The sequence below is a fragment of the Hyperolius riggenbachi genome, chromosome 3 (genome assembly GCF_040937935.1).
Source record: "Hyperolius riggenbachi isolate aHypRig1 chromosome 3, aHypRig1.pri, whole genome shotgun sequence".
Classification (NCBI taxonomy): domain Eukaryota; kingdom Metazoa; phylum Chordata; class Amphibia; order Anura; family Hyperoliidae; genus Hyperolius; species Hyperolius riggenbachi.
Genome location: NC_090648.1, coordinates 139,579,804 through 139,606,021, shown reverse-complemented (window position 1 = coordinate 139,606,021; position 26,218 = coordinate 139,579,804). Strand labels below are relative to the sequence as shown.

Here is a 26,218-nt window from a genome sequence, read left to right as displayed (position 1 = left end):
ACCGCATAACGCATGCTCAAACAGTGGCAGCGAAGCTTACTTTTCATCTTTTAATTAGGGCAGCAGTGGGATTCCAGATAGTCTGCTTGTTGCCGCTGTGCACAGGCGCACTAGTGGATTTTTGGCTCGGGCTCCGGTAGAAATACTAAAAATTGATCAAGTCCGCTCCACTGCGCAGATGCAAGCTGTCTGCGGAGCAGTGCTTTTCAGCTCTGCTAGATTTGGGCGCAGTCGGCGCCTACATAGACTTCAATAGGAATCATTCCTATTGAAGCGCTCAGTGAGTAGCGTCGGCTCCGTCAGAAGACGGAGCTGAAGTTGCTTAAAAACATAATAATTCGGCCTCCAGCAATCGCTGGAAGCCGAATTATTTCATTCCCCCACTATCCATGTCGGCCTGGAGGGGGAATAGTAATTAAATCGGCCCGGACTTGTGCAGAAGCAGGATCAGCTATATACCGCTGTATCCTGCGCCCAAGTCTACCGGCGCCGATTTCAAATGTACGCAGCTGTCTGCGCTTGTGCAGTAGAGTGGACCCAATCGGGATCTGCTTATTCCACCAGAGTCCAAGTGGAAAGCTGCTAGTGCACCCGAGCGCAGCAGCAAATATTATTGTCATTGTGGTTTGTTTGGTAGTGCCAGCGCTGGATCAGGCTGGGGTGGGGGCGCTTCCCCCGTCCTCTTCAGCCAGCCCGATCCAGCGATCCCGAGGTAAGTATCAGGTTTTTTAAACCAAATTTAAGGTTACTCTCTTTAAGCCTTTGCGATCAGCAAAATGCATGCACTTGCAATGTCCTCCGCTTCCGGGGTCATGCCTAAGAGCTCCCAGTAACTTTGGCCAGTTGGCATGCACAGTGCGGCTGCACGCGCCCCACGTCTCGCTCCTGCAGAAGGGAGCATTCTACCCCTGCACACGGGAGTGCAATGGGATGCTGGGCCGTGCATACACAGGAAGCCCTGACTCCCAAACTTAGGCCCAGTGCACACTGGGCGGATCCGCCGGCCGCATCCACTTGAAAGTCCGCGTGGCTAATGTATCTCTATGGGCTGGTGCACACCGGCGGTTTGAGGTTTTTAGCAAGCTGCAAACGTGCATCTTGCTGCATGTTTGCGGTTTGCTTAAAACCTCAAACCGCCAGTGTGCACCAGCCCATAGAGATACATTAGCCACGCGGATGCGGCCAGCGGATCACATACAAAATCCGCTCGGTGTGCACCCGGCAAATATCGGCTCTCTGCTCCCAAAACCACTAGCGTTTTGACGATCTGCTAGCGGTTTTGGTGTGCACTGGGCCTTACTGAGAGCCGTCGTGGATGATCCAGAAGGTGGAGGACGGCGCTGAGGGACAGATCAGGCTAAAGGGGGCTGGAGGAAGCCCTAGGTGTGTATGAATTCTTGCTTTTAAGTCATCTCGGGTTCACTTTGAAACCTGTAACCCACTAGCAGCACTTTTCTGAGCGCTTGTGATTTGAAAAGCTCTTGCTAATGTAATGCTATGTGTGTGATCCCACTTGAGTGATGTGATTTTATAAATATCCCCTATAGCATTGCATTAGCAAGAGCTTTTCAAATCACTGGCACTTACAAAAGCGCTGCTAGTGGATCCCATGCCTTATGCTTTCTTACTTATGACCTGGCCTGGAAAATAATGCCAAAAGTGTACCCGTCCCTTCCTGCTTTGAATTTCTAACTCTAGCCCTACTGTAAACCTTACACCTACCCTTACCTGTCCCTTCGTGTCATAAATTCCTAAATCTCGCCCAACTGTAATCCCTATTCCTAGCACTACTTGTCCCTTCCTGACATAAATTCTCGAAATCTAGACCTACTGTAATCCCTGCGTCTAACCTTACCTGCCCCTTCCTGCAGTAAATTCCTAAATCTAGCCTTTCTGTAATTCTCTACGCCTAACCTTACCTGTCCCTTCTTGCCGTAAATTCCAAAATTCAGCTCTGCTGTAATCCCTATGCCTAACCTTACCTGTGCTTTCTTGCCCTAAATTTCGAAAACTAGCCCTACTGTAATCCCTACGGCTACCCACACCTGTCCCTTCTTGCCCTAAATGTCTAAATCTAGCCCTACTGCTATCACTGTGCCTAACACTGCCTGTCTTTTCTTGCCGTAACTTTGGGCTCTGCCTATGTCCAGCACGCAAATACACTTTGCATTGCAGTAGCTGCAATTTACATTTTTGCCTGTTGTGCCACCTAAACAGTTTAGACAGTTCTAAATGTCACATAGGATAACCATGCCAAATGTCATAACTGTGCGTGCATGCGTGTACAGAATCTGACTACTACAGGGTCCTTTACATGAGGAGGACTCTAGTGCTGTGTAATGCTTGATGTACTTTTACAAAACCTGACAATTAACTGCTTAACCTGTTTGAATACAGTTTTGATAATGAGCTCTCAAGGGTCTGCCGTGGTTAGAACTCCTGTGATGTATAGTTCCACTGCAGATGTCCTGTAACTCATCTAAAGGGTTTGTTTTGACAAAACATAAAAATCCAGCGTGACAGTTATACACTGGAGTCTTCATTATCCTCGGCAAGTGTGGGTTGTTTTCCTGAGCTCAGTGTACCTGTGGCATGTGGGGTATGGAGTTGGGCCAGTAGTTTCCTGCTAGGCGCATTACATGAGCTGAACAGTGACCTCTGGGGTGTAGCAGTTTGCTTTCATACATTCTGTGTTTTGTAATGTTTCCGTTACTTCTGCATTGAGTTTCCTGTTGTGAATGTAATGGACTGCCATCTGTTCTGATCCCTGCTAATGCGCAGCTCTTATATACGCCTATTTTATTTGCTTTTAGGTGGCACTTAGTAAAGATGTAATGTCAAGGCTATAATATAGGCTTATCCCTGTGTACATTTATTGTTACTGCTTGCAGGAATGCAATAAAGTAGGGCCTCATACAGTGTATATAGCCGTAACCACTTCACCCCCAAGGGTTTTTACCCTTCTGGATCAGAGCAATTTTCACCTGTCAGCGCTTCATGTGCCAATAACTTTATCACTACTTGTCACAGTGAAATCATCTCTATCTTGTTTTTGTTGTTTTGCCACAGGTTAGGCTTTCCTTTGGTGGTACATTATAAGACTTATTTTATTCCAAATGCATTTTAACAGGAATCATAAGGGAAAAAAATATTTCTCAGGTTTCAGCCATTATAGATTTAAAATAAAGCGTGCTACTGTGAATAAAACCCATGTATTTTATTTGCTCGTTTGTCCCGGTTATTACATTTAAATTATGTCCCTAGTACAATATTGGCAACAATATTTTATTTGGAAATAAAGGTGCATTTTTTTTCTAGTTTTGCCTCCGTCACTAATTACAAGCCCATATATGCAAATATAACAGCAATATACCCTCATGCCATACCTAGAAAAAAAGTAACCATTTATGTATTTTTTTTTGTAGTTCATTTACAATGTGTAAAACATGGGTTTTCACTTATATTTTTTTTTCTTTTTGTTTACCACTAGGTGTCCTCACACTCACTCATGATTCGAATCGGATCATTTAAAAGATCCGGATCTTTGATCCGAATCTCGGATCATTTTACTAGGGAAGCATTCGGGGGTGTAATGACTAGCAGGACAGGACTTTCCCTGCGGTGGACAGAGAAGGGGAGGGGGGGGGGTGGACGGACAGAGAAGGGGAGATGGTGGGCAGGGAGTGGACAGAGAAGGGAGGAGGGACGAGCAGAGAGCAGAAATGTTTGTTTGCACACAATACCCACATGCTGCAATCATATGCTTTACATATATTTCACCTATATGTTCATCTGTATACTTTGAATGCAAACGTCTCACAGAGAAAGAAAGCATTCCCAGAAGTGAAGTGCAGCTGTTTAGAGCAGTGCAGGAGGATCATATTGCCCTGCAATCACAGTGCCTGCAAAGTTACTGTGCTGTGCTGAGCTGAGCCAAAAGTTTCCAATGTGTTCACAACTACGGAACAGACAGCCTGTAATGAGCAGCACGTTATAGCCAGTATGTGTGCTCTACACATATCTGGCAGTGGCACCCATGTCCCCTCTCTGTCATCTACCTGTCCCTGCAAGCCTGGCTCCCCTCCAACAGAGCGATCCATCTCTGCTCTGCTTCCAGGACCCTGCTGCCCGCTGAGAGGGGGGCGTGTTGCTCCTGGCCCCACCCTCTTTGCGATCCGATTCACTCATTTTGATGATTCGACTCACAAAAAAGATTCGGATCAAAGATCTGAATCGTTCATGATCCGGACAACACTACGGTACACGCGGCGGGGGGCGTACACTCGTGGACAGTAGCGGCGGCAGGGGAGGGGGTTTCAAAAACATCCTGTGGTCCGCTAAGAGGGACCAACATGACGTTTTAAAACAACGGGCGGTTAATGGTAAAAGGACCACTAGCTATAAAAATTGTAAAACTCAAAATGCATGTGTATGCTTGCATATAAAATATACATTTGTCCCAGAGTTAGAGCACTATAAATTACTTTATTCTCATGTTGCTGTCACAGTAGCTAGTAAAATTCTGACAGGTCTGACTCCTAGTCCAACTCCTCATGTGGGATTCTCAGGCCTCTTTTACACTATACGCTGAAAAACTGATGCGTTTTATCTCTCCACTAGACCTAAGGCCCATTTAAAAACGGGCGCTAGGCTGTGGCCGTGCCCCCCGCACTGGCCTCTCTCGCTCCTTTGCCGCCCGCCGCACATGCATGCGCACCTGCTCGAGTGCACCCGCTGCCCGCGCACTTGCCACGCGCTCACAGGCCCGGCCCCCTTCAGGACCCGTCGTCCTCTGCCGCCCAGCTCTCTTGAGTGTCTCTGCGTCCCTCCCTGCACATGCGCAGTGCAAAAAAGCACTGACACAGGGACAAAACAGGACGCAGAGACACAGGGAAATTATATAAAGGGATAGCGGTGCAACAAACTTTCAGTGAAAATGCCTTAGGGTCTGTTTCCACTACACGCAGATTGGATGCAGAAACACTGACTCCAATGAATGCCTATGGGAAAATCTGCATCAGAAAATTGCGTTTAGTGGAAACAGGCCCATAGGCATTCATTGGAGTCAGTTTTTCTGCATCCAATCTGCGTCTAGTGGAAACAGACCCTTAGAAAAATATGGACAATTACTTTAAAAATCAGTTATCCTTTCAGTTATAACTGATAGCAACTGATTAACCTCCTTCGTGTTGAATTTCCCCAGGATTTATGTGCAAAAGGTGATCCAATTAATTTTCATAACTTTTTTTTTTTTTTCCTGTAACCTGCCAAAATGTGTCAAGCAAGGGTCTAGTATACAGTGCAGGAGAGTATTGACGTGTATGCACATCAATACTGTTCACAACATGTTTTGTATTGATACTGCTAGGGAGGTTAAAGAGAACCTGAAATGAAAATAAAAAGTCAAAATAACCATACACAGGTCATACTTACCTCCTGTGTGGTCTACTCCTCAATCTCTTTCTCCTCTCATGCGTCCCATTTGTCCGCTGTGATCAATGGATTTCTCCGTCCTCCATTTTAAAAATGGCCATTAACCCCTAACAGCTTCCTGGTCAGCACACTAATATCACCCACTTGAGCCGTAGGGAAACATGGACATTACCTTGCACATTCAGTTGTAACTGACAGCTGCCGATATATAACTGACAGCAACTGGTATATTTCACTTCTGACAAAATATTGTCAGAACTGGAAGGGATCGCTGTAAGAAGAAAATGGTGAGTTCTAATAGGAACTGACCATGATGTTAGGATGTAATCATTTGCAGCTACGTCATGTGTTTATTTTACATAATTTTCCTCGCTTCAGGTTCCCTTAAGGGCTCGTTTCCACTATCGCGAATCTGCATGCGTCCAACGCATGCAGATCCGCACATGTAATGCAAGTGGATGGGCCTGTTTCCACTGTAGCGTTGTTGAGGTGCGTTTTTTTCAGCGTGAAAAAAACGCACAAAAGAGCCAACGATTTCGCCTGCGTCGGGAATCCGTGCGAATCGCCGCTAATGTATTTAATAGTAAAAACGCATGCGTTTGTTACATGCGTTTTTACCCGCGATTTCGCGTGCGATTTCGCACCTTTTTCAATTTTATTTAGCCCTGGCAGTGTCATGGTTAATTTCGCATGGCACCCTGCCATGCGAAATCGCAGGCGAAATCGCGGGTAAAAACGCATGTGGAAACACATCCGCATGCGTTTTTACAAGCGTCGGAATGCGGCCGAAATCGCGTCGCAACAGTGGAAACAAGCCCTGAGTGTAAAGGGGCACTCAGTATTTTCTTTTTTTCTAGAGCTTTACTGAAAGGCAGTTGCTCATTCCAACTATAGTTTGCTAGTGGGTAGGGATGACCACAGATATGCAAATTATTCAGAGTTGATGCAAATGTATGCAAATATTATCTTATCGTATGCAAATATATGCAGCCTTAAATGGACCAATCAATTTAAACCTGGGTTTAAATTGATTGGTCAATTTTCAAACTGCATACGCTTGCATAATTTCAGAACAATTTGCATCTCATTGATCATCCCTACGAGCGAGTAAGGAGGCTGGCATTTGTGTTGATGCTTTCCAGGAATTGTAAAGCATAAAGGCAATGCTGAGCATCCGTCATTAGGAGATGGACCAGCCCAAATCCTGCCAGATGTGTGCGCTACCCTATTAAGTGACCTAGGAAGAAAGTGATTTATAGTGTATTTTATTATGGAAGAAATGTACTTCCTTTATGTATGTGTTTAAATGTATTTTATTTTTCACAATAGTGTTGCATTATTTTCTTTAGCCAGTAGGTGTGCATCATGTCCGGGCCAGATGCTAATAAGATCTACATGTGCTTGACCTTTCAATGGGCACTGGCTACGGTCTGCTTCCAGATAATGCACTTAGAAATCATGGAGGTTGTTTTTTCCAGTTTCTTTTGGTGGCTCTAATGTTACTATGTTGCATTGTAGTAGGATGTACACCTTGGGTGGATATTATGTTGATGTGAGCCAAATGTTACTGTGCTGCATTGTAGTAGGATCTATACCTTGGGTGGATATTATGTTGATGTGAGCCAAATGTTACCGTGTTGCATTGTAGTAGGATGTACACTATGGGTGGATATTATGTTGATTTGAGCCAAACCATCAAATGGATAAAGGAATTCACAAATGGGAAGTGGATGACACAGAATGTGATTAGATTGCATGTAACATTGTGGTTCTAATACAGTTGTATAAGGAAAGGTATAGAAAACTGCACATAGTACCGTGAAACCCCCATTATCCGGCTCCGATGGGGATTGGCTGATGTCGGATAAGAGTGCTTTCTGGTTGCTTGAGATTCAATGTTATAAATAGGCCTAGCTTATAAACAGTTCTATACCCCCTATATATTGTACATTCCATAAACTCTGTTTTAATTGCTTTATTTCATCATTAATACAAAGTAAGACAGACTTATTTACTGTATAAAGTAGTGTACGTGTGCATCCTGCAAGGCCAGTTTTTTTGTTTTGTTTTTTTCTCCGGTTGCATCAGAGTTCTGGATAGCAGAGTTCTATATAACGGGGTTGGGGGTAGTGGGGTTTACTGTATGTTCAAAATACAGCAAGGCAGCATAAACTGCACAGCTATGACAGCTGATATCACTGAATTGAGTGGGAACCTGCCAGAATATGAGCAGTTCTTATCTCATATCAATCTTATAAATGCTTCCCATTCTGGGATTTATTTATTGTATTCATAAAGTGCCAACATATTACACAGCGCTGTACATTTAGTTAAGGTTACAGACAATATTTAGGGGTGACATACAGCAATAAGACAGTACAGGAATACATGCAAGCCAGATCACACAGCACCGTATGATTAGGGAATATCTCTGCCACAGAGTCATTTTGCCAGGTAATGTACCATACATACTGCTTGGGCATACTGTACACGGCTTTTAGATCTTGGCAATTCTCCTTGTGCACTATTTTTGCTACCTGAGGCAGGGTTCACACTTACTGAATGTTTTTTTGCATTACAATATGCGTTGGCAGTCTCATGTGAATTTTCACCTGCTTTTTATACCGCATCTGATAAAAGTCAATGGGAATTTACATGCAATGTACAAATTTATGCTAAAAGATGTAAGGGTTTTTATCGCATGCGAAAACACGAACGCAATTTTATGAATTTTAGCATAAGAGCCATACTCCATTGACTTTCATTAACTGTGCGGCGAAGGCGTATTCACATGCGGATCTTAATAAGCGTGAACCCTGTACTATACTTTATCTTGTCAATATTTTGAATACTATATTCTTTACAGTATTTTAGCTATCAGAAATCTTATACCGCTCTACACATCTGCTTTAATTGTGTATTTTCCAAAACGAACGGGTTATAAGCGGTCAGTACTGAGTATACCATTTTTTTATTTTTCTACATGTACAGTCTTAATAAAATATATGTATGGTATATCTAGTTAAAGGGAACCTTAACTGAGAGGGATATGGATGTTTCCTTTTAAACAATACCAGTTACCTGGCAGTCCTGCTGATCTCTTTGCCTGCTCTAGTGGCTGAATCGCACCTGAAACAGGCATGAAGCTAATCCAGTCTGACTTCAGTCAGAGCACCTGATCTGCTTGTTGAGGGGCTGTGGCTGAAAGTATTAGAGACACAGGATCAGCAGGAAAGCCAGGCAACTGGTATTATTTTAAAAGGAAAATGTATTGCTGATATTGTGGTGAAACCCCTCCCACATTATGATGTCATGACCATGGTCCTGACCGGTTCCTGTCTTTGAACCTCTTTGCGTTGTGGGGAAATAACAGCTTGTTCCAACTGCAAGTAAGCAAGCAGTATCTCACTCTGTGCATAGAACTCTCAGTAAGGCCCAGTGCACATCAAAACCGCTAGCAGATCGTCAAAACGCTAGCGGTTTTGGGAGCAGAGAGCAGATATTTGGCCGGGTGCACACCAAGCGGATTTTGTATGCGATCCACCAGCCGCATCAGCCAGTGAAAACGCTTGGCTATTGTATTTCAATGTGTGGTGCACACCGGCGGTTTGAGGTTTTTTAGCAAACCGCAAACGCGCAGCAGGAGGCGCGTTTGCGGCTTGGCAAAAACCTCAAACCACCGGTGTGCACCATCCCATTGCACTACATTAGCCAAGCATTTTTCCAGGCGGATGCGGCCAGCGGATCGCTCCAAAAACCACTCTGTGTGCACTGGGCCTAACAAACATGTACAGATCACCTGGCAGAACTAAAGTGATGAATCTCAAAATGGAAATCGGGGAGAGGAAATATTTTACTTTGACTAATCTAAAAATTCATATTTTTTTAAAATAAGCAATTCTATTAATTGTTTTCACTACAGTTCCTCTTTCAGTATTCATCTGTAACTGCATTGAGATGAGATTACAGGACAGGAAGTTAACCTTTTGGAAACTGACGCTCACTCTATCACATGCCATCAGGCCTGATAAATATGTAAATGTTTAAGAGACTTATCAGTGAATATCAGTAACCCTCCTTTCCATAAGCCATTTTGTAATGTAAGTTATGCTGCCCTTTGATCAGCTTTACAATTTTCTGGTTATTGACCAGCCTTTCTCTCTTGTCTGTGCTTGTGTCCGCTGTAGGGCAGATAAGGGACTTCTCAGCAGGATATCAGCAGATAGGCTGTGTGTGTGTGTGATTGTACTGGAGTCTCCTGAGACTGACTCATCACACACTCTCTGTCCTCCACCCCACAGATCTGCCAAGTGTTCTCTGCAACATGGGAGCTATCAAAATCTCCCCCGACTACAACTGGTTCCGCAGCACCGTCCCACTGAAGAGGGTATGTGATGTTTAATTTTGTATGTCATAACTTTTTTTTCTTTATTTTCTGACTGTTTGAATTGATGCTCAGATCTCTTGAAATAATTACAGATCTGTTCACTTTGTCAACCATAAAGCACAAATTACTTTCATTAACATGAAGCTAAGCTTGTGGATTATTGAACCGTTCTTGTACATGTGCTGGAAACTGCGTTTGGCTGAGTCATAATGATGATGGTAATATGGCTGGACGGTAGGCAGGTGAGGCTTGGGGCCTGTACAAAACATACCACAGTTGTTTGATTTATGTTTGGTGACAGCTTTAATAAGGATCAGTGTACATCAATGCTGTGGATGAGTAACCTGTTTGGAAATGGGAGTGGTGGGGAGGAGTATGAGGTGCACCACTATGGAGAAAACAAAAACGACGAAATATTTATAAAACGCTTTTCTCCCTTAGGACCTTCTATTGGTAGACCGCAATAGCCTATCAATAGAGGTTGGCTGTTTGTGATCCAACCCACCAGATTGCCTATAATGATCGTGGCTGATCATCTGGTGTCTGTGTGTAGCATTAGGCCTCGGAAGTCTTTGCTAGTAGCGACATGAGAACTTCTGAAAAGCTAACAACCAGAGCCAGATGGGTACAGTTGTGTTTATAGGTTTATGTAACCAGAGTGTGTCAGGTGTACCACACTCAAGCATAAATGACTGATTGGGCACAACAGATTTTATTTTAATGAAACCCAAAGTTAACTATAAGGCATCACAGAATAGCCGAACCATTAAAAAAAGATGGTAGTGAGGAAAATATTGAGATGGTCCATATTCAATCATTTCCATTTCCTTAGTTCTTAGTATTGTCTTGGCATCCACAGAACCCCTAAGGGCATGTTTTCCACTGTCTGATTTCCCAACACTGCATTCATGCATGAATTCATATTCTTCCATAATCAAATACACTATAAATCACTTTCTTCCTAGGTCACTTAATAGGGTAGCACACATCTGGCAGGTTTTGGGCTGGTCCATCTGCTCATGATGGATGCTCAGCATTGCCTTTTATCGCTTTACAATTCCTGGAAAGCATCTAAAAAAATTTGTTTTACAGTCCTTTGAAAACCATTGGGCTGCTTCTACCTAATGCGGCAGCATTTCAGCATACATCGTCAAAATGGCATACATTTAAAATGAGATTCGCCTCTTTAGTAGAATCAGTATCCTCTTGCCTGCTTGCTTTTCTGTCTGGACTGTGGACTCCATTCTCGCTTCGCTTGGACAACATTTTACTTGATGACTATTTAGATAGTGGACATTGCACAACAGGACTCTCGCCAGCTCAGGTTGTTGTTGTTGTTATTATTATTATTATTATTATCCATGGGGCTGTACAAAGTAGGAAACAAACATTGGGTTTGTGATAATGCAGACACTGGTATACACCAAATATAGACACTGAAGCAAGGTTGCAAGGTTAGTGCTGCTGGTGGGTATTATGGGGTTCATTTCTTTTCTGCATGACTTTGCACATGCTCAGTAGCATTTATATGCTATTTAGATGGGTAAGCTGAAACAATTGAACGTGAGAAATTGCGTGCTTTCATTTCCAGTTGAAAAAAAAAGTGTCTGCGGCCATTTTCTGGATGTAGCATGTGGTTTTCCATGGGGAAACATAGTTCCATTCTCAACAAAGCAAATGTATTTTAGAGATGTATGCGTGTGTCTGCAAATGCTGGCTGCTAGTGGAAATGTGCCCTCACACTCCACTTTTTTTAAATCACAGTTTGAACACTGATAACAGCCATTTTCAGATCTTTGGATGATCTCCATTATGATCAGGGCTGTGGAGTCAGTACAAAAATCATCTAACTCCTCAGTTTATAAAACCTCCTACTCCAGGTACCCAAAATTACTCAGACTCTTTAGTTTTTTACCAGGGCTATGGAGTTGGTACAAAAATCATCTGACTCTGACTCCTCAGTTCATTGAAACCACCGACTCCAGGTACACAAAATAGCTCCAACTCCACAGCCCTGGTTATGATTTTAAGACGCACACAATTACATGGTAAAGGAATTGTGAGCACATTCCCCAATTACAAGGAAAGGTTTTTGCACAATTTCTTAAATTTTCCTAATAATGGCCAATACTTTTCAAAATCTACCACGGTATGTAAATGTATGAGCATAACTGTAGGGAGATACAGTGGATAAAAACTACTAAATTGGGTGCATGTGTCCTGGACAAATATCCTGAAATTCATCATTCTCTGTTAGTATGCAACAAAGATCAAGAAATCAGGTGACGCATGAATGAATCATGTTAACATGTTAAAAAAAAGTAAAAATACTTTATATTTTTTTTTAAAATACCATTTTAAATATATTTCTGCATATAAATACTTCTATAAAACTATAAAAATCTGTTTTTCACAGAAATCCTAAAATTTACATAGGAACCTAATTAAACAAATAAGTCCACAATGTTATGATGTTTAATTTATTTTAAATTATTTGCTGAAGACAGTTATCCAGAGTATCTGTGTGACTAAAATATTCTTTGTTTTCGGGAACTGGTATGTCAGCCTTGGGCAGCCAAACGTTTTAAATGACTGTTGAGCAGTCCTGCACATTAGCTGGGAGGAATTTTAGCCCATTGCTCCTCCCAGAACAGCCTCAGCTCACTGATGTCAGCATAACCATGAGCTGCTGCTTTGTCTTTCCACATCATTTCTTTATGATTACGGTCAGGACTTTGATTCAACAATTCCAGAATATTGTCTTCTTTTTTTTTAACCATTCTTTGGAATTTTGAATTATTTTTTAGGAAGGATGTCTTGCTTCATGACCTTGTTTCTCTTAGGCTAATTTCACACCAGGACGTTGCGTTAGAGGGGGCGTTAAGGTCGCATAACGTCCCCCTAACTCAACGCCTGGTGGTGCTGGATCTGGACGTCAGAGTGAGCCGCGTTGTGCAGCTCACTCTGGCGTCAGTGATGCCGTGATGCGCACTCTTGTGCGCATGCGGCATCACGTGGTCCTGCCGGCCAATCGCCGCACAGAGCGGCTGCTCCAGGATGTAAACTCTGCACGTCACAACGTGCAGTGCATAATAATTAGCCATGTGCCTGGCCGCTCTCCGCTCCTCCCCAACATTACTGAGCATGTGCAAGCAGTCTAACGCGGCTCAACCGCGTCCAAAGTACTGCATGCAGTACGTTGTCTTGTGACGCAGCGTTACAATGTAACGCAACGTCCGCACTGTGAACAGCCTCATTGATTTTTCATTGCTGTGCGGTGGGCTGCGTTACAGGCTGCTCTAACGTGCGCCTGTAACGTCCCACTGTGAAACCAGCCTTAAAGCAAACTTGTGAGCACAAAAAAAAGCTCGATACTTTCCCAGGTAGTGGGAAGTTTCTGGATGATCCAGATGCTTCCCAGGTCTTCCTTGACCCCACCTGCTGCAGGCCAGGATCCTTTTCTTTGTAGCCATGCCCTCATCTGTGTAGGAGTGTAGTCCCACTGCACAGGCGCGCCAGCATGGTCCACACACAATTAACAGCCACTTGTGCAGTGGAAAAAGCCATACACAAGTGGCTTTGTGCTTCTGTCTGGCGCAGGCTGTAGTTGCACGTCAGATATTTTTAGTGTCCTAGACCTGGATTTAACAGATTTGCCATTCGCACGAAAATAAGCGCTCAAAGATTTGCTCCAGAGTTTGAGGGTTTCTTACAAAAAAAGTGTTTCTGTCAAGGATATTTCAGAGCTTTCAACAGGAAGTGTTTACCAGAAGTGCAGTAAAAACTCCTCAATCCTTACTCCAACAAGCTAGCTGAGCGTAAAGGCTGGTAGGTTAGGTAGCGCTCAGGTAGGTAATTGAAATGCTTCCCGGTTAGCCCTTTAACAGCTCACCACTGTCAATCACTTTCTCCTGACAGATGAAAAGGAGCTAAGATTCAAAAGGAACATCCCCCATGGCCTGTCAAGGATGAGGTGGAATCGAATGTCATCTTTCACCTAGAACTAATAAAAGTTTCTATCATGTTTCCATACTTCGATTAATACCAGTCGTATAAAAATTAATAGGATTGTCGCCAGACTCAACATGAATGTGTCAAGACGACAGTCTACCTTGTAGCACCTTCTGCTGCTGAGATGTGGATATCTCTGAAGTACAACATAACTACAGTGTTTGATGTGTAGACATTTGAGAGATCATAAGTCAGAATTTGTTGTCATGTTCACTATCAGGTTCATCATCAGGGAATTCTATTTCTTCATATTGAAAACTGTTTTCCCCCTCTGAGAGGGGCGGAACTGTATCAGCTGTCAGTCTGTCTGCCCATCTCTCATTACAATCTCCACCCCGGGAAAGAAGTTTAAAAACACACACACACACACACACACACACACACACACACACACACACACACACACACACACACACACACACACACACACACACACACACACACACACACACACACACACACACACACACACACACACACACACACACACACACACACACACACACACACACACACACACACACACACACACACACACGACTGAGTTGGATGTGGCACCCATGCTGATGTGAAACCATGCATGGCTATGGGGATTCTGATGCGTTCTGTGAAAAAATGCAGCCATCACTGGGTTTTTTTTTTAGGCCACATGCAGTTTAGATGCAGCCTACTATTTTCAATAGGCTGTGTTTCTACATCTGAAATGGCATGTGAAAAACGGCTACAATTCGGGGCTAGTGGGAAACAGGCCCTAATAGATTTTTATTTATTTAATTTTTTAAGGTTCTTTAGAAATCTCCTTTTGATCTGAGTGATAAAACACTGCCTCGAACCCTTGTTGTGAATATCACATGAAACTTTGGATTATTTTCATTGATAAATAAGTGAACAAGAATAGTTTTAGGAGTTCTGCGTAAAAATCACATATTCGGTCAAACAGTATTATTTATGCAGAAGTACTTAAGAGTTTGTAGACTTAGAAGCCGCAGTGTGTGTCTGTGAATACGTAAAATGTATCTGCATGCATAATTCATTCTTATATCAGTATGTGTGTTTTCAGGCTTTCACCTTTTACAAACTATGCAAAAGAGATCCGGTATAATAAGTTTCTGGCAATGCCTGTAAAGTTTTTGGTTTTTTGACTGCGTCAGACACTGGAACACCAAAATTACTGGCCTGCATGAGTTAGGATTTCCATACGCATTACTGAGTTGTCATTCATACTGCCATGGTCTTGCCACCCTTGGGGCATTCAGGCTTGTAAGAAAGGATGAACTCCTACTGCGCTGGACGTTTTCATTTGTCTTTGTAATGAAGGCAGTACAGAGAGCAGGCAGCTCCTGCTTTTATCATCTATCATGGATGGTCAGCTGATGCTTCCACAGATGTAAATCAGCTGTCATCTCATGTCTGTAGTCAGCTAGGCGAAACACATACAGCTCTATGAAGGCAAGCCGTGCAGCTGGTTCAAGCGGTTCCTGAAAGATCCAGGCTGTTTACTGGAGATACAGTAAGAAACAATCATTACTGCACAGCTCCTTTTTTGAACCTGCAGAAAATTGTCCCTTTGCTGCTGGTTGTTATTTAAAGGGGCACTATGGTTAAATTCTTTGTTTTTAAGTCACTGTAATATTTGTAGGTGTATGTAGAGCATAGTAGGTTACATGTAATGAGGCAGGTGACATTTTTTTTTTTACACTGACATACTGCTTATTTACTTTTAGAGTCACGTCGGCAGATTTAGCTTACCGACGCGACTCAGGGCAATCCATTTAGTTGTAGGAGGCATCTGTACCTGCTGAGTTATTTGTCGTTACTGGTTACTCCTGTGTGCTGCGCTGTATGGATTGTTCCTAATCCCAACCGCACAATCCGCACGTTACACAAATCCCCCATCCGCCGTAAAGAGCAGAATTTCATCTGCTGCGCACACTGGACTACATCATCCCTCCTCGGTGGGACGCAACTGCCGTGTGAGGAGGAACGCTGCGCAGCAAGGACCCCTGTAGCGAAGCTGGCAATGAAACGGACACCTATTGTTGTCCGTTTCTATGGTTACCAGCCTTCGCTGTTTGAAGTTCCTAGTGTAGCGGCGCCGGCGGCTGGATAAAGCGGACACAAGCGCTGTAGCTGTGTCCTGCTGTTTATTGCCTAATTGTGGGTTTTATTTCAAAGTATTTTGAACCCACTGCCGGTCCTTGCTGCGCAGCGTCACCAGTGACGCTGCGTTCCTCCTCACACGGCAGTTGCGTCCCACCATGGAGGGATGATGTAGTCCAGTGTGCGCAGCAGATGAAATTCTGCTCTTTACGGCGGATGGGGGATTTGTGTAACGTGCGGATTGTGCGGTTGAGATTAGGAACAATCCATACAGCGCAGCACACAGGAGTAACCAGTAACGACAAATAACTCAGCAGGTACAGATGCCTCCTACAACTAAATGGATTGCCCTGAGTCGCGTCGGTAAGCTAAATCTGCCGACGTGACTCTAAAAGTAAATAAGCAGTATGTCAGTGTAAAAAAAAAAGTCACCTGCCTCATTACATGTAACCTACTATGCTCTACATACACCTACAAATATTACAGTGACTTAAAAACAAAGAATTTAACCATAGTGCCCCTTTAATATTACTAATACCTAGGATTAAAAGTAACCTGATTTAATGGACAACTGAAGTGAGACGTATATGGAGGCTGACCTATTTATTTCCTCATAAGCAATACCAATTGCCTGGCTGTCCCGCTGATCCTCTGCCTCTTATGTATTTAGCCATAGACCCTGAACCAGCATGCAACAGATCAGGTGTTTCTGGCATTATTGTCTAGATCTGAAAAGATTAGCTGCATGCTTGTTTCTAGTGTTATTCAGACACACTACAGCCAAATAGATCACCAGAATAGCCAGGTAACTAGTATTGTTTAAGAGGAATAAATATGGCAGTATTCTTGTTACTACACTTTGCAAGATGAGCAGAAAAACAATTATGAAATTTTGACTTAATAAGCAAACCGCATCTTAATACAAGCACACACATTTACATGCTTCACATCTTAACTGAGCCAATGATTTGAGGATTGTGCATGATTGTGGCAGGATTGTGCTTAATTGTACACAATCTGCAGTGTGTAAAGACTGCTCAATGTCACATTTGCATGAAATCCCCAAAAGTGGGCAAAATCAACTGTCATTGGATAGGTTCCTTCTTAAAGCCACACACAAAAAAGGTTGGGGTAAGCCAACAGATAGTAATGATCAGGTTAATTATGTTCAGGACCATGGAGTCGGTACAAAAGACTCCTCAGTTTATGAAACTAATGACTCAACTACGGGTACCCAAAATTACTTAGACTCCTGGACTTCAACTCCGATATTTTTCTATAAATGTTTTTGGATTGTAGAACAAATCAACTGAGTTTCCTTTATCGTTGAGAAATTCACTTTGATATGAGTGATTTGAATCACAGGTTTCTGGAACAAAAAGTATATACTAGTATAAGTCTAGAAATTTTAGATCTGATTCACTTCATAAAAGTATAGTGGTCGACTTATACACGAGTCACGGGCAACACTGAGCACACTGAGTATTGTGTGTACTAATCGTGACATTCCCATTTGCAGCAATGTACCCTGTGGTAAGTGATACTTTGAGGAAAGGAAATGCCAAGAAAACACAGGTCTGAAAGTCCTGGCCACAACCATTAACAAGGAAAGGGGCAGGGGGGAATACTGAGCTGCATAAAAGGGAGTGAATAATTGCATCACTTGGGGGCCTGTACAATACAATAACATTTGTAAAGCGCTTTTCTCCCATAGGACTCAAAGCGCATAGTTGTGTCTCAGATCAATACAGGGTTGCAGGCTGGGTTGTGTTACAGAGGAGATAGTCAGATGTTCATGAATGCCAGACTGAAGAGGTGGGTTTTCAGTTTAGACTTAAATGCTTCTAGGGATGGAGCTGTCCTGATTTGGTGTGGCAGGGAGTTCCAAAGTGTAGGGGCAGCATGACAAAAGGCTTTGTCTCCAAAGGTTTTGAGGTGGACTCTGGGGGTGACCAAGGTGTTGCGTCCTTTTGATCTAAGATTGTGGGGGGTGTGATGCAGTTGCAACAAGTCCTTCAGGTATCCAGGGCCCAGATTGTGCAAGGATTTGAATATCGGTAAGCCAATCTTAAACAAAATTCTCAATTTTATCGGTAGCCAGTAGGTATTGGCTGCACTTAAAGGGAACCAGAGAGGACGAAGAAAAGCTTGTATACATACCTGGGGCTTCCTCCAGCCCCATACGCCTGGATCGCTCCCACGCCGCCGTCCTCCACTTGCTGGAACTGCCGGTACCGGGTCCCGTCATTGCCGCAAGTCGGCCGGCGGACGCGGCCAATTCTCCGCATCACAGGGGGCTCCCTCCATACAGCTACGCGTGCGGCTGCCTACTGCGCAGCCGCATGCGTACGGGTATGGAGGGAGCCCCTGTGATGCGGACAATTGGCCGCGTCCGCCGGAAATGACGGGCCCGGTACCGGCGGATCCAGGAAGTGGAGGATGGCGGCGTGGGAGCGATTCAGGCTTATGGGGCTGGAGGAAGCCCCTGGTATGTATACAATCTTTTTTCTATTTCAACGTAGCATTCCTCTCTGGTTCCCTTTAAGGGACAGGAGGGGTTAATGGCTAAAATACTGTGTGCTGTCATTAACCTCTCCTGAGCCCCAAGTGCAGCCATTAATTTTGCTGGGTAGACTTATACTTGAGTCAATAAAAAAATATATAGTTTAAGAGGATTGGATATTAGAGTCAACTTATACACAAGGTCAACTTGTATTTGAGTATATACGGTAGTTCACCTGATTGAAAACTGTGTAGTTACTTTTTAGATCCATTATTCTTTGCTTATGGATGTGACGCACACAACAAAACAAAATGTTACTTTTGCAGAACTACAGTATAGAGAAGCAGGGACACTGACAGGGGCGTAGGAATAGGCCCTGCAGCCCCTGCGCCCGCGGGGGGGCCCGGCCCCCCCCTGGGGCCCGCTTGGGGCCGTTTTGTGGGTGCTGGAGGGGTGGCAGCATGAGGGGAAAGCCTTGCCCACAGTCGGCGGGGAGAGGGGTAGTTCCCCCCTCTCCCTCACCTCGGGGCTCTCCCCTCTGTGCTCCCCTCCAGCTCGTAAGTGTCTGTGGGGCTGTGGTGGGCAGCGAGCGGCGGGCAGATACATACCTGCTTCCGTGCGTTCCATCGGAGACTTCTCCCTCTAGCGGCTGACGTCACTTCCGGAAGTGACGTCAGCCGCTAGAGGGAGAAGTCTCCAATGGAACGCACGGAAGCAGGTATGTATCTGCCCGCCGCTCGCTGCCCACCACAGCCCCACATTACTGCTGCCCTCATTACGATTTTCAGGTGTCTGCTGCCCTCATTACGATTTTCAGGTGTCTGCTGCCCACATTACGATTTTCAGGTGTCTGCTGCCCTCATTACGATTTTCTGGTGTCTGCTGCCCTCATTACGATTTTCAGGTGTCTGCTGCCCACATTACGATTTTCAGGTGTCTGCTGCCCTCATTACGATTTTCAGGTGTCTGCTGCCCACATTACGATTTTCAGGTGTCTGCTGCCCACATTACGATTTTCAGGTGTCTGCTGCCCTCATTACGATTTTCAGGTGTCTGCTGCCCTCATTACGATTTTCAGGTGTCTGCTGCCCTCATTACGATTTTCAGGTGTCTGCTGCCCACATTGCGATTTTCTGGTGTCTGCTGCCCTCATTACGATTTTCTGGTGTCTGCTGCCCTCATTACGATTTTCAGGTGTCTGCTGCCCTCATTACGATTTTCTGGTGTCTGCTGCCCTCATTACGATTTTCAGGTGTCTGCTGCCCACATTACGATTTTCAGGTGTCTGCTGCCCTCATTACGATTTTCAGGTGTCTGCTGCCCACATTACGATTTTCAGGTGTCTGCTGCCCACATTGCGATTTTCAGGTGTCTGCTGCCCACATTGCGATTTTCTGGTGTCTGCTGCCCACATTACGATTTTCTGGTGTATGCTGCCCACATTAGGATTTTCTGGTGACTGCTGCCCACATTGCGATTTTCTGGTGACTGCTGCCCACATTGCGATTTTCTGGTGACTGCTGCCCACATTGCGATTTTCTGGTAACTGCTGCCCACATTAGGATTTTCTGGTGTCTGCTGCCCACATTACGACATTCTGGTGACTGACTGCTGCCCACATTAGGATTTTCTGGTGACTGCTGCCCACATTACGATATTCTGGTGACTGCTGCCCACATTAGGATTTTCTGGTGACTGATGCCCACATTGCAATTTTCTGGTGACTGCTGCCCAGATGGCGATTTTCTGGTGACTGCTGCCCACATTGCGATTTTCTGGCCCACATTACGATTTTCTGGTGAACACTGCCCACGTTACGATTGTCTGGTGAATGCTGTCCACGTTACGATTTTCTGGTGAACGCTGCCCACATTACGATTTTCTGGCCCACATTACGATTTTCTGGTGAACACTGCCCAAGTTACGATTGTCTGGTGAATGCTGTCCATGTTACAATTTTCTGGTGAACTCTGCCCACATTACGATTTTCTGTCCCACATTACGATATTCTGGTGAACGCTGCCCACATTACGATTGTCTGGTAAATGCTGCCCACGTTACAATTTTCTGGTGACTGCTGCTCACGTTACTATTTTCTGGTGACTGGTGCCCACATTACGATTTTCTGGTGAACTCTGCCCACATTATGATTTTCTAAAGGCCCACATTACGATTTTCTGGTGAACTCTGCCCACATTACGATTTTCTGGCCCACATTACGATTGTCTGGTAAAATGCTGCCCACTTTACAATTAATTTACAGTGAAACGCTGCCCCATTACGATTATTTGGCACCTATGGGGGGGGCCCCATCCAAATATTCGCAGGGGGGCCCAGTGATTTCTAGTTACGCCCCTGGACACTGAGTACTGAGTGGGGTCCTTGTACAGTTCTCAATGTTGCAAGACTCTTCTGCTCTGCATAACCTTGGTTACTCTGATACTAACTGCCTTGTATAATGATGGGACCTGTGTTTACCCACCCCTATCTACTGCTGAAAGGTCTTGCAATGTGCATATAATCATTGCAACTGGACCATAAAGCATTGGAAGATAGTGGCTTAGTGCAGAGCAGGATTATCCACCAGGCAAAGTGGGTGGCAAAGGGCCCTCTTGCTACATTCTCTGACCTGTCTCCAAATCATACATTTCAAGTGGGATTAGGGGCACTAGCCCACTTTTCTCCTTGCAACCTCAACAACATTGTGAGATTAAGAGGAGTGCTGCAATCATTTATACTTTTCATGAGTTTTAGAATTGATTTGAATTTTAAAATACAATCGACCAAGAAAACGGAAATGTAAAATCACTGAAGAAGAAAAAAGTATTAAGTGTTTTTGCTGATCAGTTTACATACTCCAGAGCTACTGCAGAACTATAAAAGCGGGTAGTTTTTGAATTTTTGATAAGTTTTGAATTTGCACTTTCTGTTGTCTTCAATGGTCTGGGATTAAAATGCATCATTGTTGGCATAACAGAAGCAAAGATGACTCCTTTGTCATTTATTAACCGATCCCTCTTTACGCATGCTTCATTGATGAGGCTCTGCAAACATACAGGCATGGATAATAGATGCTGTGTCAGAGGAGATGAGGCCATGTGGGTGTTGTTTGGCAGCTTTTATGCTCTTGTGTACACTATACTGACCAAGCCTGAGCATTTTCTTAATTATTAACCCAATGTTTAAGCACATTCACATTGAAACCTTGTTTTCTTTCTTCTCTTTTTTTTTTTTTTTTTTAGTCTTAAAATGTGTTTAAACTTGAACTCCATAGAAGTATGAAAAAAAAATAAGTCCAACCTCAGCTAGAGATCTAAAAATCTAACAGTCCAACGAGCAGAGAGCCCTAATGTTTGCTTTTTTGGTTTGCTCGTTTCAAATTGCATATCTAAAAAAAAAATGAATCTCAAATTTTACCAAATGAATCTTAGCTGAAGACATTTACCAAGGTCTTCTTATACTCCTCTTCATCATCGGAGACCATATCGACCTCCATGGAAAAGGCAGAAACACCATTTTCTAAAACCAAGAAATTATACACCCAGATACTTACCAGTGAGGGGCCAACCTCTGCCTCCCAACAGGCCGCCACACAAAAACCCACCCATAATGGGAGGGATTCCCAGGAAAGACTTTCACAAACAAAAAAAAGAGAGAAGTTGGGAAAGTAAAAAGTTCAGAGAAGAGGAGGAGGAAGACGTGACAAAAAAGGACAAAAAAAATTGATGGAACAGGAGGTGTTGGCTACAATTTTTATATGAGATGTGCCATTAAACAAGAAACCTGCTCGTAAGTAGTGCAACACTGTGTGCAGCTTTATTTCTTACGTCAGTGTGCACTATTTTTGCTTTTTAACTCTTTTATGCAGGAAGGAGCTGTGCCGGGCTCCTTTGTGGAGGAAAATGAGATGAAAGAGAAGTTTCACGCTGTGGAGCGCACACGAAGTGCTTACGTCACCAGTCAGGTGACTAGGAAGTTATGTCTATACTCCATCTCGCGCAATCGGTTGCTCACAAGAAGGTATCAAGATTACAGCAAGTTTTCCAGTCCTTTGTGCGGATACTGGGAGATCTTTTCCGCGCCACTGGAGGCTTATAGTGGTTGGTATAACCCACGGAGGTACTGTAATAATTGTTTGCACCAATTGTTTACACCACCAATATAAAGAGGGCTACTCTCTATTTACCAAGGTCTGTAGAGCAGCTGATTCCTGACTTTCATTATGGACTGCCAGAGGTGAAGATGGTCATGGATATGATTGTTGCACGCAGGGCTATATTTATGCAAATGGATGTAACCTACTTTACCTTAGTGCAAAAGGAACTCTCCTATGTGTTTACAATGGAAAAGCTCAACGCGCTTCAGGCCAAACAGCAAAGGACTAAATCTTCCTTGAAAATCTGGAGAAACTATTTCGCTTGTCAATTTTCCTCACAGTAGATCCAAGTTCTGAGTGACATTACACTTACCTCTTAGTATTGTTTGGAAGATACTGGAGCCTATTTGGGTATGCTTAATTAGTTACTGCAAAGCATGCAGTATATCTACTCCCTCCAGGACTTTGTCTAAAGTCCCAGGGACATAGGTATGAGTCTGCTGCTGTGTGCGCACGTTCTCTCACGCGTTCTTGTCGCTGCCTGTTAGTACAGAGATCATTGAATGGGAACACCGTTCCCATCCTCTTAATTTGCTTCTCTTAATTCTCTAAGGAAGTAATGCACCTTTTAAAATAATATATTAGCAAGTTAAACGTGAACAAAAAATGTAACAGTTTTTCCAACTGTGGACTTGAATCAGTTTAGAATGTTTTCTTTTGTCTTTCAACCACTCCTGATCAATGGAATCTAGAAGAAATCATGAGCTTTATTGGATATTTGAAGTAACCACTGGTATTTCTCTATAGTAAATCAGGTGCTCTATTGGATTTCGTACAGTTCTTCCTTGTTGCTGTGGGGCCAGGCGTATAGGGGAGTGCAGGTTGTACAGGAGGGGCCAGGCGTATAGGAGGGATCAGGCGTAGAGGTGGGGCCAGGCGTACCGATAAGGGGTGAAGTGATTACGGTACATATAGTCTTGTGGTGCTTCATAGAACTAGACTTATGTTTGTAATTGATGAACTTCTATTGCTCTCTCCTCAGATAATTGTGGATGATGATGACAGCAAGGTGTGGTCTCTGTATGACGCTGGTCCCCGCAGTGTGCGCTGCCCCATCATATTCCTTCCACCAGTCAGTGGCACAGCGGATGTCTTCTTCCATCAGATCCTGGCGCTGACTGGCTGGGGTTACAGAGTGATTGCTGTAAGTATGGAAGCTCTTTGTTCTGATGCTGGGAAAGTTTCACTTGTCACCTCTGTCTCCTCCTAATACAGGCATCTAGAAATTCCTCACCCGCTCCCAGTACACATCTTAAAGAAGAACTTTGTTGTATAGAGCTGCCCGGACATTTTTCCCCTGATGCTGTGTAAAGCATGATGGGATTTCTGATGATGTTGTTCTCGTACTACTTTTTTTTTTTTTTTTTTTTTTAAATTTTGAATTTGAGTTGAAGCCTAACGCGCGCAGTTGGGCGGGGGGGTTGCTGATCAGGACACAGGACAGTTGGAACTGTGTCGCATGCTCAACTCCTTTCAACCACAAAGATGGCTGCCCTCCATGAAATCACTAACATTTGCCTATTCTTTTAAAACAGGGTTGGTAAGAGATTATATTACCTATCTATTTTAATTAACATAACTAATGTAACTTAATGATGGTTGGTTTGTTTAGGCTGACGTTCCCCTTTAATGAACAGAATTGCTTATATTTTACAATATCACTTATAAATAATTTAGTCAGTATTTGTCCATTGTGAAATCCTACCTCACCTTATTTACATTTTTAACAATGATCAGAGATGCTGGTATCCAGAGAGGGACATAGGCCCATGCAGCCGCACAGGGGCCCCACGTCCTCTGGGGCCCATGCAGCTGCACCACAGTCGGGGCCACAGGTTCATGTGTGAATTATCACCCAGCTCATTGTGTAGTTTGTGAGCATATCTGAGGGACAGTTAAGTGACGACACTTATACACATCAATACTAACTCCTTTCAACGGAGCTGCACTTATGATTGTTCAAGCTGTGTACACTAAACTACCTACATACAATGAATAGCAGCTTTACATATCATGTGAGATCTTCGGAAGATGATTAATATTAAATATGTTTATAATTTAGCACTGGCAGTCCTGCTGATCTATTTGGCTGCAGTAGTGTCTGAATAACACCAGAAACAAGCATGCAGCTAATCTTGTCAGATCAGACAATAATGTCAGAAACGCCTGATCTGCTGCATGCTTGTTCAGGATCTATGGCTAAAAGTTTTAGAGGCGGAGGATAGGCAGGTAACTGGCATTGTATAAAAGGAAATGAATATGGCAGCCTCCATATCCCTCTCATTACAGTTGTCCTTTTAAAGGAGAATTTTTCAGTGTTACAAGGCAGCGTTGGGCTGGTGCCATTATAATAACTAGGAACAGAAGCTATTTGGATTATGCATGCTTGTGACTGTAACAATCCTCACGCAGCATATTGCATGCTAAAAGAAAGCAGCCTTTGTGCAGCTGGCCTACATGCTAGCGGATTTTCCAAGCTACTGTTTCCTGCACAACGTCAAGACCTCTACAGGGACCTTCTTGTTCTCTGACTTTCTGTATGTTAAGTAAGGTTTACACCAGACATAGCCATACATGCTCATGCAGAACCTGGCACATCCTATGAAGTTCTTTATTTGTCCATGTAAAATAAAACCAACGTTCGGAACCATGTGGGGTACTTTTATCAAGGCAATACTTGCTCTAGGCAACAGTCTGTCCGCTGCAACGCTGGCAAATGCATCTCTCAGCGCTCACATAAAGTGATGTGCCCTGAGCGAGCGGCAGAGGCCATTCTTTGCTATTCGCTCAGGGCACATCACTTTATGTGAGCGCTAAGCGGTGCATTTGTCAGCGTTGCAGCGGACAGACTGTGGCCTAGAGGACGTATTGCCTTGATAAAGGGACGCTGCATGGTTCTGAAAAATTGGCTTTATTTTAAATTGAACAATAAAGAACTTTATAGGATGTGCCAGCTTCTGCATGTATATTCTATAGGGACGTCATCCCCTTTCTACTGCTGTTGCACTCCAAAGTCAATATAGGGTTTGATCCTATTGTGAGTGCGAGACAACCTGTGTATGTTAAAAAGCCGTCAAGCTGTCCTGGAATAATGAAAGGTCCACATTAGCTTATAATTTGATGTTTCAACAGTTAAAGGAAATCCTGGCTTGCTTTTAAAGTCCATCTGAACCCCAAGCTGAGAAAGATACCTTTTAGCAGCAATTAGGTTATTGGTGTATACAACAACTTTATTCAGGTAAAAAGAATGCCTGTTTCATGACTCAAATATTAGAGGAAAGCTGCACTAGAGCTCTCTCCTTCCTCTGTGGATTCAGGCAGGGGGTAGCCAGTCTAAAGTGATTACTTTAAAAGTAAGAAGAACAAGAGATGCCATTCTACATTTCCTAGAAGTGGAGCTGGAGGGCATTGTATGGTCAGATTGAGCAGAGAGGTAGGTGAGAGTACTCTGCAAAGGAATTGTGCAGTGCTGGAATGTGTTCTGCAGTGTGATGACACAGAAGTGCTCTGCTGCACAGGACAGGGGGGTGGGGCTGTATGATTGCAATAAATATGTTCTTGTACATTTGGATCCACCCATGACCACAGCCACATTCTGTTGCATGGCCATACCCATTTCTATGGTGCA

General features: G+C 43.7%; 1 protein-coding gene across 2 annotated transcripts in view; it reads left to right on the top strand.

The window, feature by feature from the left end:
* Positions 1–26,218, top strand: part of SPG21 (SPG21 abhydrolase domain containing, maspardin) — a 53,323-nt gene that overhangs the window by 845 nt on the left and 26,260 nt on the right. The window contains exons 1-3 of one of the 2 annotated variants that reach the window (XM_068272426.1): positions 5,192–5,219; positions 9,735–9,820; positions 23,573–23,734. In XM_068272426.1, the coding sequence (XP_068128527.1) occupies positions 9,758–9,820; positions 23,573–23,734 (225 nt within the window). In that variant the 5' untranslated portion in view covers positions 5,192–5,219; positions 9,735–9,757. Of the gene's footprint in view, positions 1–5,191; positions 5,220–9,734; positions 9,821–23,572; positions 23,735–26,218 lie in introns of those variants that run through there. The other variant, XM_068272425.1, reaches the window with a different exon arrangement.